The 18,671-nt window shown below is 41.2% G+C and overlaps 1 protein-coding gene across 1 annotated transcript in view; it reads left to right on the top strand.

The window, feature by feature from the left end:
- PIGN (phosphatidylinositol glycan anchor biosynthesis class N) overlaps positions 1-5,806 on the top strand; it is a 618,025-nt gene extending 612,219 nt beyond the window's left edge. The window contains exon 29 of the mRNA XM_077492054.1: positions 4,538-5,806. Coding sequence (XP_077348180.1) covers positions 4,538-4,661 — 124 coding nt within the window. The 3' untranslated portion in view covers positions 4,662-5,806. The remainder of the gene's footprint in view (positions 1-4,537) is intronic.
- The last annotated feature ends 12,865 nt before the right edge of the window (positions 5,807-18,671 follow it).

The following is an 18,671-nucleotide window of genomic DNA, read 5'->3' as shown; positions in this document are numbered from 1 at the left end:
ACAAGTCCTTCTGGGAGTTCTGCAATCCTAGCAGAGTGCTGTCCTGTGTTGCAAGAGGAGTGCTACCACATCCTACAGACTTTCGTTTTTCCACTTTGATGAAGAGGGAAAACCTTGAAACTCGTTAGCCTACCTTGAGCATTTGCCCTTGTATGGGCATAATGTATTATTCGTTTTTAATGAATATCTTGTAACCAAATTTTATTGAATTCATAGTAATTTAGTTGTACTTATAATTTGCTTATGAATAAATCCTATCACTTTGATTCAAGCGTTATATCATGAGCCTTCCATCCTCTTTTTTTTGCTTCCTTCGGACCACACCTGGTCAGTCTAGGCATTGGGACATGCATGATCCTTCTATATTACTTACCATTCGGAATTACTACATATTTACACTAAGACCGCCTGCGCGAGCCCAGGAGAAATACTTTTTCTGTTTATATTATAAACGTCTGGTGCATGGTTTACAAATGCCACTATAAGTTGAGCCAGTCCCACTTATATATACTATATTGGAAATATGGTCAATGTAAAGGCAATGCAGTTCATATGGATAATATAAAATGTAAAGCACACCAGATGTGACATGCACACAATGATAACCTGTTTGGGCAAGTAAGATAATTCTAACAGATATATGGAAAATAGGTACAAGCAAGCAATTATTCCAAAGGAATTCATCACTTATTACGAATTGGATGGTATAAAATTAAATTACTGAGGAAAATTAGATAGATGGGAAACAGAGTAGCTCACATAATGTAAACAAATGCTCTTAATCAAAAACAGATGTAAATAATTAGTTTAAAATGTAATCATTAGGAATGTCTGTAAATAGACCATTAGATTACACAATGAAAGCGAAAAAGCTTTTACAATATTTATTGCTCTTGTCGAATATTATAGTGTAGCCTAAATATTTGGAAAACAGTGCACTCCCTGTGTAAGGGGATATCTTGTTTCGGCATCTGTTTAACTGTCATTGTGACAGCTGATTTGAAAATCTCTATGCTTAATTCAAACCAAAATTAAAAATAGAACGCAAGTAAAAAGAGAGTGAAATCACAGGAAAAAAATTGCTGTAAATCCACTTTTCCGTTCAACCTGGGGTGTTTTTGCTGCTCTCCTCCGAGGAGACAAAAGGGCATGTAGACTATTCCCCATTAAATCCTATATAAGTGTTCATACTGAAAGTGTCCTGCGCTTTGAAAAGTCCTGCATGCTACATCTTTGATGCAGTTTTTCAAAAGCACACCAAAAAGGCATCTTCCATTGTAATTCATTAGGATTGCATCAAAAGCGCATCAGTGTAAAAGGACCCTAAAGAAAGCTTTGTTGAAGCCAGCTTGCAGCTTGTTTAACCACTTGCCAACTGGCGCACGCCGATGTACGTCAGCAGAATGGTATGGATAGGCAAATGGCCATACAGGTACGTCCCTTTAAATTTTCCGCCATGCCATCGCGTGCACGCCGCCGGTCGGAACCTCCATGAGTGTGATCGCGGGTCCCACGGACTCGATTGCCGTGGAGATACCCGCGATCGTCTCATGGGGAGGAAGAATGGGGAGATGCTAATGTAAACAAGCATCTCCCCATTCTGCCTAGTGACAATGTCACTGATCTCTGCTCCCTGTCATTGGGAGCAAAGATGAGTGACGTATCACACACAGCCACGCCCCCCCCCACAGTTATAAACATGCCCCAGGACACACTTAACCCCTACACTGCCACCTAGTGGTTAATCCCTTCACTGCCATTGTCATTTACACAGGAATCAGTGCATTTGTATAGCACTGATTGCTGTATAAATGAGTGGTCCCAAAAATGTGTCAAAAATGTCCGATATGTCTGCCATAATGTCGCAGTAATGATAAAAATCCCTGATCGCATTACTAGTAAAAAAATGCCATAAAACTATCTCCTTTTTTGTAAACGCTATAACTTTTGCACAAACCAATCAATAAACGCTTATTGCGATTTTTTTTTTTTTTTTACGAAAAATATGTAGATGAATAAGTATTGGCCTAAACTGAGGGAAAACATTTTTTTTATATATTTTTGGGGGATATTTATTATAGCAAAATGTAAAAAAATATGCTTTTTGTTTATAGCGCAAAAAATTAAAACCGCAGGGGTGATCAAATACCACCAAAAGAAATCTCTATTTGTGGGGGAAAAAGGATGTCAATTTTGTTTGGGAGCCACGACGCATGACCGTGCAATTGTCAGTTAAAGTGACGCAGTGCCGAATCACACACGTGGTCTGGTCTTTAGCCAGCAAAATCGGCCGGGGCTTAAGTGGTTAAAGCAACAGCATTCCTAGGAAGATCTTTGTTTAACTTCACCAAACTAAAGCTAAATAGAATTTGAAAGGTTAACTTCACTTTCGTGGGGAAAAAATTATATAGTGTTACAATTGTGATACAAGTCATATTGTAATTGAATGTTATTAAAAATTACCTTTCCTTTTCAATCTGCAGCCGTTGTAATTTTCTGTAAATCCAATGCAATATGGCTACCTGGAGATGTTTTGTACACAGAATGTGTACTGACCACTCCCCAGAAACATAATTTCCTGCTTGTGTGATTGGCTCCCCAATTTTCCCAGAAGTCCACCTAAGATACAAGTCAGATTTCAGGCATTCCCTGCAACAAAAATCTCATTTTTGGTGAGATATTTCTAATAGAACACTTCTAAAATGGTGCAGGCCTAGCAGCTTTCCTCATTAGTGCCCTGCAGCTGCCACAGCTGACTGATAATTATGAAACCACTCCCATTAGACCCACTTAGAACAGAGGCACAGACAAACACACAGGGATTTCTTCAGAATAACAAAAGGTAGGAAGCTGCAACAAAGGTTGTTATAATCTTTGCAATTTGCATAAATCACCCGGGGGGAATGTTTTTTTTCTCAACAATGGAGTTATGCTTTAAGGGTTTTAACAAAGCCTACCAAAAAGTTTGCAAATGCTTGATGTACACACTGCTTCTATACAAGCTAAATGAAATCCTATGTGGACAAGGTTACCTTTTTATCTCAATTTGCACCCAGGGGCAACTTTTAAAAAGTAAGTCGCCATAAAGACGGCATGTTAGTCAAAGTAGTCAAGGCACATATGTATGTATAGTCCCAAATTCTTGATAAGTATCTTAGAAACAAACTCAGTTTACATAAATCCAGTCTGTGATTCATATGAACTGAGATTGTTTCCAAGATTCCTATTAAGAGCCCCCTCCTTGGAATATATGTGCCTTGACTACTTTGACTACCATGCTGTCTTTATGGTGACTTACTTACATTGGATCTGGATAGTTACCGATTGGGGTCAGTCCTTTTATTTTAAGAATTTTGTGTACAAGACCATTGGCTGTTTACTGAATGTACCTGAATTCTCCATCTTAGCCCTTATAAAATGTCTGAATGGACCGTGTTGTTGGATAATCCAACCATGTGTGGGCTCCATCGGACTGTTTCCATCAGAATATCCGACCGACAAAGTTTTAGAGCTGGGCTATAAAATTTTCCCACAACATGATCTGATCGGTCCGATCGTTACTTTGTCCGATCGTTTGTAGAGAATTCCGATCGGACAAAGTGCCATGCATGCTCAGATCAAATTCCTAGACCAAAGCTATTGGCTACTAGCCTGAATGTAGTCCCGTCGTAACTAAAAAACGTCATCACGTTACGAACGATCGGATTTTCCGAAACTTTGTCCGACCGTGTGTATACAACACCAGTTTCGGACAAAATCCGTCGGACAAAATCTGACGGATTTTGTTGTCGGAATGTCCGACGGTGTGTACAAGGGCCAAGAGGCAGTGGCTTCACCTTGGCTCACTCATTTTCACCTCTATCGGTAACATGCACATGCTATAAATTCCAGTCTACACTACTGGCTGTTATTACTTTTTTAAAGATTAGGAGTGGGTTCCAGTGTATTCCACTGATTTCAATGATTCTGTCATATGTGCTCCCGAAAAAGGATTCCTGAATTGAACTGTGAACTGTAATCAGACTCTTTGCATGTTGTGAATCCCTATGTGGAGTATAATTATTAATGTTTTTTTTAATAGATTTTAATAGATGGTACATAATAAAGTTGTTTTTATGATACTCCGTTTCTCTTCTAGATTTCTTACAGTTCTGCACTGGGATTCAAGTCAGATTTTAGATATTGCCTGCAATAGGAGTTTCATTTTTGATGAGATACTTTCTTAATGCTCATTCACTTCACTGGTTACAACACTGAGATTGCACCAGGTGGTTATAGTGAAGGCAATAATGTAACAAACAGCGCTGTCTTCCAAAATTTGCTGAAATCTGTGTGCCGTTTTATTTTTATTTTTATTTCAAAGTGACACTTCTAGTAATCACTTTAAAAATATCTTAAAATATGCACTGACTGAAATACACTATACTTTGGATTTAATGTTTACACTGTTTGTAAATTTTGAAAACTGACCCTAATTATTGTTTTTTTTTTTGTAAATGTTGTACTCGCTAACATACTTTTTATTTCTTGTTAACAGCATCAGTCATTATGTCATTGTGATGTCTATGACTATCTTCTTGATGCTTCTCAGTGGATTGGTTCAGTATCTTACTACAAAGAAAATAGAGACTGGGAAAAATAGAAAACACCATGCCTCCTGACACAGAGAAAAGATTTACTAAATGTGTACAGTTCTTAAGTCGTGGTCACTGTTTACATATGCCAATTTTACCTCATAGTATGGTATTTCATAACCAACTGTGGATGGAATGTTATGTATGGCACTACTTTGATACTAAGTGCACCATTCTTCCAATGAAGGCAAATCGACAGTTGTATCAGTTGTTATATTACTCTGTGCTCTCCAAACTCCTTGAAGTTAACCCATTTGGGATACAGTATGGAAAATGTATCTACTACCCATAAGTTTCTTGTATGATAGAAAATATCTTATTTACAGATTCCCCCCTTCCTCCTTGAAGATATGTGTTAGGGAAGACCTCTGATGTTTATTAATGTCTACCCAAAGTGAATTTGCTATTATCTATTGGATGTTGGTGTACTCTTACATTTATCCTTTGGCCTCAGACAAAGGATATTGGATTCCATTGTCTCTCTCCCTTATAACATCCATCGCTTCTCTTTATTAGTGTTAGGCGAAAGAAAGACAGTCATTATCCATGTGCTGAATTCTCCAATGCTATGTAGGTGTGATTCTGACTCCTTTTTTGACTATTTCTCAAAATGTTGGAGGTAGAAATTCAATAGGAATGTTATGTCACTTAGAGAAAAGTAGGCTTATTTACAAAGAAATAGGAATAAATAACTTGGACTAAAAAAAAAGAAATACTCAGAGAAACAAATGTTCTTTGAGTATGAATCTATTCCAGCAGTGACTATACAGTACTGAGAATATAAAATGTTCATCAATTTTCCAACACTAAAAAAGGTGAAACTCGTTAAAGACCAGAATCATACAGAAAGTTGCCATAGGAGATGTAGTGGATTTGAATTGGCTGATTTTTTTCAAGGGTAATACCTGAAAATTGTAAGTCCCACAAGCTATTATGTAGGTGAAAATAGGTGTTTAGGAAAGCAGGTTAAAATGCAGCCAAATAGCAAATCTTCACTTTGATAATAAGCAGCTGATATGAGATTCCACAACCTGGCATTCATCTAAGATTGTAATATCAGTTCTGGGTGAACTTGCCTGTAAATCAGGTGTTTGATGGTGGTGGTTCTTAAAAGTATTGCTCATACTTTGTGTATTTTTAAATAAAACAATATATATTTTTTTTTCATTGAAGTCGTGTGGCTTGATTTCTTAAAGGTGAGACATTCACTAAGCATTTTCTTAATTAAGGCTCTTGGTCCACTAGAAACACTGTTGGGCTTACTGAATGGAGAAATGCAAAAAGCAATTATAATGTGCAGTGTCCCATAGCAGCAATAAAGTTTTGCTTCAGTGAATCAGATCAATGGAAAATAAATTCTAATTGGTTGTTAAGGGTTAATTCAGTTTGTTTTTTGCTTTATGGAATTAACATAAATGACTGCTTTAAAATCTTTGAGAAAAATAAGTGAAATGTGTTTTTTTACTTATTGAGATAAATTAATCATAAATTCTGCTATGCTTTGAAATACTGCTGCTTGAAAAAATAATAATAAAGCTTATGCTGGTCATACACATATTGGGCATTGCTGACAATGTACCTGTCAAGATAGGAATATAGGAGTGGCCATCACTGACCTATTCATGAAGAAGCATGCTCCAGGGCTGTCATATATTATTTTTATATATTATATTATTGTATATTATTATTATTAGTCAGGAATTTCAACCGCGCTCACAATTACAAAAATCTAAAAAAATATATCTAAAACCTGTAACAGAATAATATGTATACACTATAACTAGTCAAAAATTATAATATAAAAACACAACTAAGTGAATAATAAAAATGTACTCTATAACTCATACAATAATCAAGTGTACAGAAAATATATATATATATATATATAGTGCTCAAAAATTATATATAAGCAACAGTTCCTCATAAAGACGTACTAATGAGCATAAGTGGTAAAGTGCACAGAATTTTTGTGAACAATCAGAAATATTATGAATAAAGTGCTCAAAAATTATATATAAGAAAACAGTTCTTCATCAAGATGTAATCGTGGGCATAACAGTCCAATAATCATAAGTGTTTCTTCTCAAGAAATCCTATGCGGGTACAAGAGAGAGAATTTCCTTCACCAACACCGTGCTGATAAATGGTAAAAATGTGCGCTTACCAAATCCCAGAATCAGAAAGGCATTTGATATCAGAAATCTTAGGGGTCATCACACAGGGACATCACCTCGTTTTCACGTGGTTGGACCATTCATAAAAGGCAAGCAAAGACTCCCATAGTGTAAAACCGTAAACCAAAATTTTTTATTCCATAATAAAAAACATACTCACAAACATAAAGGTCAAATCAGCATTAAGAAAAGCCGGCCGGCAAAGCGAACGCCCAAATGTCACGTGATTTGCGTCAAGCACGTCAAGACCACCCTACGTACGTTTCGCCATATGTGGCATCGTCTGGGGCAGTGGCATATGGCGAAACGTACGTAGGGTGGTCTTGACGTGCTTGACGCAAATCACGTGACATTTGGGCGTTCGCTTTGCCGGACGGCTTTTTTTAACGCTGATTTGACCTTTATGTTTGTGAGTATGTTTTTTATTAGGGAATAAAAGATTTTGGTTTACGGTTTTACGCTATGGGAGTCTTTGCTTGCCTTTTATGAATGGTCCAACCACGTGAAAACGAGGTGATGTCACTGTGTGATGACCCCTAAGATTTCTGATATCAAATGCCTTTCTGATTCTGGGATTTGGTAAGCGCGCATTGTTACCATTTATCAGCACGGTGTTGGTGAAGGAAATTCTCTCTCTCGTACCTGCATAGGATTTCTTGAGAAGAAACACTTATGATTATTGGACTATTATGCCCACGATTACATCTTGATGAAGAACTGTTTTCTTATATTTAATTTTTGCGCACTTTATTCATAATATTTCTGATTGTTCACAAAAATTCTGTGCACTTTACAACTTATGCTCATTACTACGTCTTTATGAGGAACTGTTGCTTATATATAATTTTTGAGCACTTTATATATATATTTTTTCTGTACACTTGATTATTGTATGAGTTATAGAGTACATTTTTATTATTCACTTAGTTGTGTTTTTATATTATAATTTTTGACTAGTTATAGTGTATACATATTATTCTGTTATAGGTTTTAGATATATTTTTTTAGATTTTTGTAATTGTGAGCGCGGTTGAAATTCCTGACTTATATGCTTTATAGGTGTGTATCACATCGTATCAATCGCAGCCTTTAGATATTTAGACTGATTGTTGAGAGATTTCTTTAGCACAGTATTTTTTTCCCAAATTTTTGTATTATTATTAGTGCATCTTTGACCTGGAAAAAGTGTGTCCTTGACAAGTATCCTCACACCTAATAGGGGTTTTCATGTTCTGCTAGTGACCCGCTAAATAGCAAAGCAAGGATGACCTATTTAAGATGCATATTTTCAATTCCAATAAAATTCAGAGTTTAGGTGCACACATACTGTCTGCATATTGGCCATATAGGAACTACTCAAATCTGATAATTACCTGGCATAAGGAATGAAGTCAAGTCCCGCCTTGAAATCAGCTCTTACAGTCATGCTCATAAGTTTACATACCCTGGCAGAATTTCTTGGCCTTTTTTCAAAGAATATGAATGATAACACAAAAACGTTTCTTTCACTCACGGTTAGTGTTACTCTTTTTCAATCATAATGGCAACAGAAACTGCCTAAATGACCCTGATCAAAAGTTTACACACCCCAGTTCTTAATACCGTGTATTGCCCCCTTTAACATCAATGACAGCTTGAAGTCTTTTGTGGTATTTGTGGATGAGGCTCTTTATCTACTCAGATGGTAAAGCTGCCCATTCCTCTTCTCACAAAGCCTCCAGTTCCTGTAAATTCTTAGGCTGTCTTGTATGAACTGCACTTTGGAGATCTCTCCACAGTGGCTCAATGATATTGAGGTCAGGAGACTGAGATGGCCACTCCAGAACTTTCACTTTATCCTACTGTAGCCAGTGACAGGTCGACTTGGCCTTGTGGTGTGGATCATTGTTGGAATGTCCAAGTACGTCACATGCGCAGCTTCCTGGCTGATGAATGCAAATGTTCTTCCAGTATTTTTTGATAACATACTGCCTTCATCTTGCCATCAATTTTGATCAAATTTCCTGTGGCTTTGTAGGTCACACATCCCCAAAACATCAGTGATCCACCTCCGTACCTTTCATCATAGGCCTTGTTGGCTCCTCTCCAAATGTAGCATTTATGGTTGTTGTCAAAAAGCTAAATTTTGGTTTCATCACTCCAAATGACTTTGTGCGAGAAGATTTGAGGCTTGTCTCTGTGCGAGATACTTTGTACCAATTGCATATTAATGACTTTCTTCTGGCGACTCGACCATGCAGTCCATCTTTCTTCAAGTGCCTCCTTATTGTGCATCTTCAAACAGCCACACCACATGTTTTCAGAGAGTCCTGTATTTCACCTAACGTTATTTGTGGGTTTTTGCATCCCAAACTATTTCCTGGCAGTTGTAGCTGAAATTTTAGTCGGTCTACCTGACCGTGGTTGGTTTCAACAGAACACCTAATTTTCCACTTCTCGATTAGAGTTTGAACGCTGCTGTCTGGCCAATCAGAACACATTTCAAAGGCATGGCCTCACCGCCTTTATCAGATGAAGGCGAGGCCGTGCCTTCGAAATGCATTCTGATTGGCCAATGTGTGGGCAGCTCCCCAGTTTGACAGCACTGGACCACTCCCATCCAGAGACACACAGCAAATGTCTCCATGAAGCTTATCGAGGCTCCAGCTGCAGCTAACACATGGCACTCGTGGATCCCTCAATAGAGTCTTTCAGGCGGTCCTCCTGTGACACTGCACGTGGAAGCGCCCACCTGCTCTAGCACTCTGCGAATGCACCAACATTTTTCACACAAGTTTTTAGTGTTGTTTTATACTTACAGTGCCAAAAGTATTCACCCCCCCCCCCCCCCCCCCCTTGGCTTTTACCTTATTTTGTTACATTACAGCCTTTAGTTCAATGTTTTTTTTTTAAATCTGATTTATATGTAATAGATCAGAACACAATAGTCTAAGTTGGTGAAGTAAAATTAGAAAAATATATACATAAAACTATTTTTCAGGAATAAAAAACTGATAATTGGCATGTGCGTATATATTCACCCCCTTTGTTATGAAGCCCATAAAAAGCTCTTGTGCAACCAATTACTTTCAGAAGTCACATAATTAGTGAATTGATGTGTGCAATCTAAGTGTCACATGATCTGTCATTACATATAAACACTTTTTTGAAAGGCCCCAGAGGCTACAACACCACTAACCAAACACTGCCATGAAGACCAAGGAACTCTCCAAACAAGTAAGGGACAATGTTGTTGAGAAGTACAAGTCCGGGTTAGATTATAAAAAAAATATCCAAATCTTTGATTATCCCTAGAAGCAACATAAAATCAATCATAACCAAATGGAATGAACATGGAAGAGCAGCAAACCTGGCAAGAAATGGCCGCACACCAAAACTCACGGACCAGGCAAGGTGGGCATTAATCAGAGAGGCAGCACAGAGACCTAAGGTAACCCTGGAGGAGCTGCAGCGTTCCACAGCAGAGACTGGAGTATCTGTACATAGGATAACAATAAGCCATGCGCTCCATAGAGTTCGGCTTTATGGCAGAGTGGCCAGAAGAAAGCCATTACTTTCAGCAAAAAACAAAATAGCACGTCTTGAGTTTATGAAAAGGCATGTGGGAGACTCCCAAAATGTATGGAGAAAGGTGCTCTGGTCTGATGAGACTGAAATCAAACTTTTTGGCCATCAAAGACAGCACTGTCTGGGACAAACCCAACACATCACATCACCCAAAGAACACCATCCCCACCAGTGGCGTAACTAGAACCTTCAGGGCCCCGATGCAGGAAACCTTGGAGGGCCCCCGACCTCCGGACAGGGCTCTTTTCTCCGAGCCTGATGGTGGAACACCAGGGCCCAGTCCCAAGTGGGTGGCCGCATATAAAGGAACCGATTTAAAAAACATCAATTAAAGCCACTGTGCCCATCAAACGCCACCACTGTACCATCAAGCGCCACCACTGTACCATCAAATGTCACCACTGTGCCCATCAAACTCTGCCGCTGTGCCCATCAAATGCCACCGCTGTGCCCATCAAATGCTGCCAGTGTACCCAACAAATGCTGCCACTGTGCCCATCAAATGCCGCCACTGTGCACATCAAATGCTGTTGGTGTGCCCATCAAATGCTGCCACTGTGAATCCCCACCACCTGGGTGTCTGGGTGGGGCAGCAGGTAACGGCCATGAGCGGGGTCCTCCATGCTTCTCCTGCCATCCTCATCTCCTGTCCTCTCCTCCTGATAGGCGTCCAATAGCTGCGCCTATCGTTTCAGCCAATCAGGTGATGGGTAACAGACCCGCACACCTGATTGGTGGAGAGGCGGTTCAGTGTTAGGAAAGTGAATATTAATTCACTTTTCTAACACACCTGGGTAGACTGTGAGCGTCAAGCAGTTCACCTATTTTGAAGCCTATTAGAGCCCATGGCTCTAATCAGGTGCTGCAAAAACACCCCCCGCCGCTGTAATTCAGGCGCCCGACACCCCAAAAGGGACCAGACACCTAAATATGGGGGTGCCAGCAGTGGCTATGGATAGATTCATGCTATGCTATGCATGAATCTATCCATTGGTCATAGAGGGTGTGGCTGGAGAGAGGGGGTGGCACCTGTGCACCCTTTTGGATGCACCGCCACTGATAAACACATGCACATTCACATACATACATATGCATAGATGCACACTCACATACATGCGCACACTCACATGCATACATACACATACATATATGAACACACACACACACACATACATGCTTACACACACACACACACACACATGCATGCTCACACACACATACATGCATGCTCACACACATGCATGCTCACACACACACACATACATGCATGCTCACACACACACGCATGCTCACACACACACACATACAAGCATGCTCACACACACACAGATACATGCATGCTCACACACGCACATACAAGCATGCTCACACACACACACACATACAAGCATGCTCACACACACACATACATGCATGCTCACACGCACACATACAAGCATGTTCACACACATACATACAAGCATGCTTGCTCACACGCACATACATACAAGCATGCTCACACACACACACGCACATACAAGCATGCTCACACACACGCACATACAAGCATGCTCACACACACACACACACACATACAAGCATGCTCACACACACACATACATGCATGCTCACACACGCACATACAAGCATGCTCACACACGCACATACAAGCATGCTCACACACACATACATACAAGCATGCTCACACATACAAGCATGCTCTCTCACACACACACACACACACACACACAAGCATGCTCACACACACACACATATAAACACAAATGCAGTAGCTAGTCTTAAAAAAAAAAACGGCAGACATTTACAGTACCTTGGCTCTTCCTGCCGGGTACTGCACTGTAGGGGGAGACAAAGAGCACACACTTTACCCTAATGTGAGGAGCTCCCGCACAGAGCCGATTTCAGTTCGGCTGATGATAGAGGAGCTCCTCTCAGCCTCCCCTCCTACGGAAGAGTACAGGGGGCCTGAGGGCCCCCTGCAGCAAGGGGCCCGGTCGCCACTGATCCCCACAGTGAAACATGGTGGTGGCAGCATCATGCTGTGGGAATATTTTCAGCAGTTGGGACTGGAAAACTGGTCAGAGTTGAGGGAAAGATGGATGGTGCTAAATACAGGGATATTCTTGAGCAATACCTGTGCCACTCTGTGTGTGATTTGAGGCTAGGACAGAGGTTCACCTTCCAGCAGGACAATGACCCCAAACACACTGCTAAAGCAACACTTGAGTGGTTTAAGGGGAAACATGTAAATGTGTTGGAATGGCCTTGTCAAAGCCCAGACCTCAATCCAATAGAAAATCTTTGGTCAGACTTAAAGAGTGCTTGCTGTTCACAAGCACAAACCATCCAACTTGAAGGAGGTGGAGCAGTTTTGCAAGGAGGAATGGGCAAAAATCCCAGTGGTAAGAGGTGGCAAGCTCATAGAGTCTTATCCAAAGCGACTTGGAGCTGTGATAGCCGCAAAAGGTGGCTCTAAAAAGTATTGACTTTAGCAGGGGTTAATAGTTATGCACATTGACTTTTTTTGTTATTTTGTCCTATTTGTTGTTAGCTTCACAATAAAAAAAAAATCTTCAAAGTTGTGGGCATGTTCTGTAAATTAAATGATGCAAATCCTCAAACAATCCAGGTTAATTCCAGGTTGTGAAGCAACAAAACACGAAAACTGCCAAGGGGGGTAAATACTTTTGCAAGGCACTGTATATACTGAATACATTCCTAAGCTGATTAAAGGATTGGCTTTGTGCTTTTCTCTCCTCCTTTTGCTTTCCTTTTGTTCACAGTGATCGAGTTCCCCAGCCCGCATCTGAAGCAGCCTCACTTCCTTTACAGCCTCCATTTAGAGACAGATTTTTAGGGGTTCATCCCCCAGAACATTCAATCCACTCACCATTCACATGGTTGCGCATTCATGTATCAGCATGCAGATGTATGCCGTTTAATTAAAATTTTAAACTTTAATCTTTTTAATCAGATGGTTTAGTGCTGAACATTATAACAATATTGTGTATGTGTTTCCTTCCTAATGTGGTTACCTTTAATAGCCATTTAAACCCCTTTGTGTCAACTTTATTAAAGAGGGGGGCAGGACTATAAATGAGACCATGAATTGATATCGTCAAATACCTCCATCCCTATATAAATTGTTTAAAAGGAAAGGGTCGGGACTTTAAATGAGGCATTGGCTGCTAGGGATGAGCCGAACACCCCCCGGTTCAGTTCACGGCAGAACATTCGAACTGACCAAAAATTTGTGCTAACACGCAACCCCCATTAAAGTCTATGGGACACAAATGTGAAAAATCAAAAGTGCGATTTTTAAAGGCTAATATGCAAGTTATTGTCCTAAAAAGGGTTTGGGGACCCGGGTTCTGCCCCAAGGGACCTGTATCAATGCAAAAAAAGTTTTAAAAATTTCAATTTTTTCGGGAGTAGTGATTTTAATAATGCTTAAAGTGAAAAAATAAAAGTGAAATATTCCTTTAAATATCTTACCTGGGGGTGTCTATAGTATGCCTATAAAGTTGCATGTGTTTAGAACAGTCCCTACACAAAATTACATTTCTAAAGGAAAAAAGGTCATTTAAAACTGCCTGCGACTGTAATGTAAAGTTACCCCTTCCCCCACCAGCCCATTAATGGGCCTTTGGGTCTGGTATGGATATTAAGGGGTACCCTGCACCCAAATCAAAAAGAAAAGGCTTGGGGCTCCCAGGCTCTATATACTCTGAACAGCAGTATACAGGCGGTTCCCGGGTTACAAAAAAGATAGGGACTGTAGGTTTGTTGTTAAGTTGAATTTGTTTGTAATTTGGAACAGGTACATTTTTTAAGTGTAGCCCCAACCCCAAAATCTATGTTTAAGCTTTTTGGATAATATAGGGCAGGGTTATCACCCCTGTAACATTTTTCTTTTGCCATCTGTGCCCTTGTTCAGAAGATTTCACCTCATTTTCTTTCCCAATGCCAATTGGATTTAGAAAATTTGGGGTTATTAGGGAAAGAAGGATTGGTGATAAAGCATCAGTGGAGACACATTTTTTTTTCTTACAAGAGAGATTTTTTTTTTCCTAGGGGTAGATTTCCTCTCACTTCCTGTTGTCTCCCTCCATTTGTAATTAGGAGTCGTTTGTAAGTCGAATGTTTGAAAATAGAGAACTGCCTGTTATATACTATACAGCCTGCCCTATACACTCTGCATAAAATTGGGCCTTAGGTGTTGGTGGTACCAGAACACTGTAAGCCCTTGTACACACGGTCGGAGAATCTGTCGGAATGAGTCTTATCGGACCATGTCGTCAGATAATCCGACTGTGTGTGGTATGCATCGGACTGATTCCATTCGAATCTCCATCCGACCCAATTTTCCAACATGTTGGAAATATTTCCCGACCAACTGGGCCGGACGGACCTAATCCGATCATGTGTAGAGCATTTTCATCGGATCAAGTGCCACGCATGCTCAGATCAAATTCCTACATCAAAGCTATTGGCTACTAGCCTGAATGTAGTCCCATCGTAACGAAATTACGTCATCACGTTCTGATTTTTCGCCAACTTGGCCCGGCCGTGTGTATGCAACAGTTTCGGACACAATCCGTCGGCAAAATCTCTGACCCTGTGTACGTGGGCTAAGCCCTCACAGTTACTCTTGTTGGGCGCAGGAACGGGCCCTGCTGTGAATTATTAGATCAAAAATTGTAATTACAATATAGTGCAGCCGTAGTGCAGTTGCTACTACTTTTCTGGTGGTGTACACAGTACACAATACAGTGTAGTGCGGTGTTGCAAAACAAAATATACATCATGTCCAGAAGGCCACCAAGGAGAGCCAGACGCTCACAGCAGGCCACTAAAAGAGGGCAAGCAGGCTCTGAGGTGCATCCTCTGTGGTGGCCGCGGGGCACACTTGTCCTTTTTTTTTTTTTTCTGCTGCTAGCCGTGTTATTGAGCCAAAACATGCAGAAGAGTTGGTGGAGTGAATAACAAACCCGTCCTCATCCTCTGTCACCCAGGCTCAGAGTAGTTCTCCTTCCTATGCAGCTGCCAAATGCGGCCTATTTCACCTGCTCCTTGTCCACAGTCACTCTTTCCATAGCCCAATCATCATGCATGGAGGAGTCCCCTGAACTATTCAACCACAGTGTCGGGTACATGCTGCTGGAGAATGCGCAGAGATTTGAAGGCTCCAATGTGTTGGTTCCCAGGTTAAGGAAGGGAGTAACGTGAGCCTAGAGAGAGGGAGTGCCCAAGAAGGCCAAGAAACTGGCAGTCAGCTGCAGCATAGTGCCAAGTTTTCTCCAGTGATGAGGAGGGAGGGGATGATAAGGTCACTGACTCTACTTGAGTTCCTTATAGAATAGAGGAGGAGGCACAACTCAGAGGCGGGGGCAGCTTAAGGGCAGCCACCCTACAGCATCACACTGCAGAGCTCCACAGGTGCAGGGCACTGCTGACTCCCCGCTGATTTTGAAAAGTTCCTTAGTGTGGGCCATTTTGGACACGTGTGCAGCAGATCTCACCATTGCTGTTTGAAACCTATGACTGAAGCGCATCAAATGTGGCCACAACAGCAGCCGCTTGGGCACCACATGCTTGACCAGACATGAGACAACCTCCCATGCAGTCTTTTTCCCCGTATACTATATTTGAGATTTAATATCTCTAAGATATGATTTGGGTTAAATTAGAATTATTTGACCATGAGTGAAAGCTTTAACACAATCACAAAATTTATTGGTGAGTAGTTGAAAGTCTAATCACAATCTAATCTAATGCACAACCATATATCTATAGTCTACAGCAAGGAAGAAAATATTAGGTTAAAATAAGAGAATTAAATGAAGGAATACAGAGTATATTCTTGAAAACATTAATCTGCATACATATTTAGTTACTTACAAGTAAAATGCAGACCTTTCCCATAATTACCCTTTGCACCAAGGTTCCATCCATTCTGATGTTTGCTCTCCCATAAAAGTGTGTGTATTTCATTACATACTGATGCCTCTTTGGTTGGCATAGTGTGGCTCTGATTGGTGTGTTTCCCTATTCCAGGTTAAGGACTGGCTACATCTCCAATCTCTATACTTTGCATAAGTCAGCCCCCTTTAATGTAAATCCTTGTGACTGTTCTGAGCAGGAGCTTAGCTTGAATTTTCCTGGGAAATTAGGTATTGATTACGAGTTGGTCTCCCTTCATTGCATATCCCAGCATGGGATCCTTTGAAGTGAGGTTTGGATTCCATTGTTTGTATATACAAGCCTAGGCACAACTTGTCTGGTCTACCAGAGATTTTGTTGAAGATAATATGTTCCGCCCTACATAGCTGCAAGCTAAATTAAATATAGTAATTAAATATACATTAAATATATGAATTAAATATAAATTAAATTAAATATATTCATAATATCCTACGGCAACAGCACTTTAAAAAACACACATCAGAGAAAAATGCAAACTTCTCCTCGCTCCTCATCTCCAACCCTACTCCAGTCCTCTGGAAAACATTAGTTACATAGTAGGTGAGGTTGAAAAAAGACACAAGTCCAACCTATGTGTGTGATTATATGTCAGTATTACATTGTATATGTGTTGCGGTCATTCGGGTGATTATCTAATGTTTTCTTGAAACTATCGATGCCCCCTGCTGAGACTGACCACCTCCTGTGGAAGGGAATTCCACATCCTTGCTGCTCTTACAGTAAAGAACCCTCTACGTAGTTTAAGGTTAAACCACTGCTTAGGGGACAGGAGACACTGGGGCAGAGATTCTGTCAGCTCTGCATGGGCAGGCTCAGAGGTGATTGACGCCACGCTAGCTTCAGCCAGGAATGGTTGTATGCGACAATGGCACCAACCTCCTCTCCGCCCTCCGGCAGGGACACTTGACCCATGTTCCATGTTTGGCACACATCCTGTATTTGGTGGGGCAGCGGTTCTTGAGCAGGTACCCAGGCATACAAGATCTCCCGAGGTAGGCCAGAAAAGTCTGTGGTCATTTCCAATGGTCGTACAATGCCAGTGCTCGGCTGGCTGACATTGAAAGGGAATGCAACCTGCCCACCAACCGCCTCATTTGTGACATGTCCACCAGGTGGAAGTCAACATTGGCAATGCTGCATCGGCTGTAGATGCAGCAGAGGGTCATCAATGAGTACCTGTGTGAGTATGGCACCAGGAAAGGGTCAGGGGAGCTTGGCTTATTTTTTCCACGCCAGTGGCTACTGATCAAGGATGCATCCACTGTTCTGTCACCATTTGATGAGGCCACGAGGATGGTGAGCACACTGAGCAGTGACAATGCATGCATCAGTGATACTGTCCCTCTTGTCTTCCTGTTGGAGCACACGCTTCATGGAATAATGGACAGGGCAGTTGAGGCAGAACCGTGTGAGGAAGAGGAGGACTTCCTTACCTCTCAAGGCCCCCTTTATCCAGATATTATTCCTGCAGGCCCACCAAACACACAGGAAGAAGCGGGGGAGGAGAATTGTGTCAGCATGGACGTGGCGGATAACACTCAGAAGCAGTCTTCAAGGGATGGTTTTCATTCTCCAGAAACCCAAGAAATTGTATGTGGCTCAGAGGAGGTTGTTAAGGATCATGTGATCCTTTTTTGAATCAAAAAGGTGTTTATTGAAGTTACAGGTATACAATAATTTCCAGTGCACATTTACATCCGCTTGATACACAATTGTCAATGTACAGACAGGCAATACATCAGCCCAGGGCTCCCTCCCTCCGCCCCATGATCGCACAAAGTTCCCCAGCAGGTATATCATTTCTGAACTAAGCATCCCTTGTCCGCCCTTTGCCACACGTCTTACAGTAATCTGGACAATATTAATTAGTTTGGGCTTAGCCCAGGTGTATCGAACCAATGTGACCACAGGCGCTCGAACGTTCCCGGGCATCCCCTGTGCTGATAGATGTATTTCTCTATGATAAGGATCCTGCCCATATGGGTTATCCAGGTCGCCACTGCTGGGGATTCCGCAGATTTCCAGCCCAGCAAAATAACTTTCCTAGCCTGGAATAGCGCCCTGTAGACCGCCACCCTGATTGGTTCCAAAGACACCACATCCTCCAGTACCCCTAGAATACAACATATGGGATCCAAAGGTATCTGCGTGTGAAACACCATATTGACAGTGTCCACTACCTCCTTCCAATATCTTTGGAGCTTCAGGCAGCACCACATGAGGTGGATAAGATCCCCCTCGCGTTGCCTGCACCTACCGCACAAGGGATCAGCCGTCCCACCCATCCTACACAACCTAACCAGTGTGTAAT

This window comes from Lithobates pipiens, unplaced genomic scaffold, assembly GCF_037356315.1.
Source record: "Lithobates pipiens isolate NorthernLeopardFrog02 unplaced genomic scaffold, aLitPip1_a1.2 Scaffold_19, whole genome shotgun sequence".
Lineage (NCBI taxonomy): Eukaryota > Metazoa > Chordata > Amphibia > Anura > Ranidae > Lithobates > Lithobates pipiens.
The sequence above is the reverse complement of the archived record's forward strand: the minus strand, read 5'-3'. Positions and strand labels throughout refer to the sequence as shown.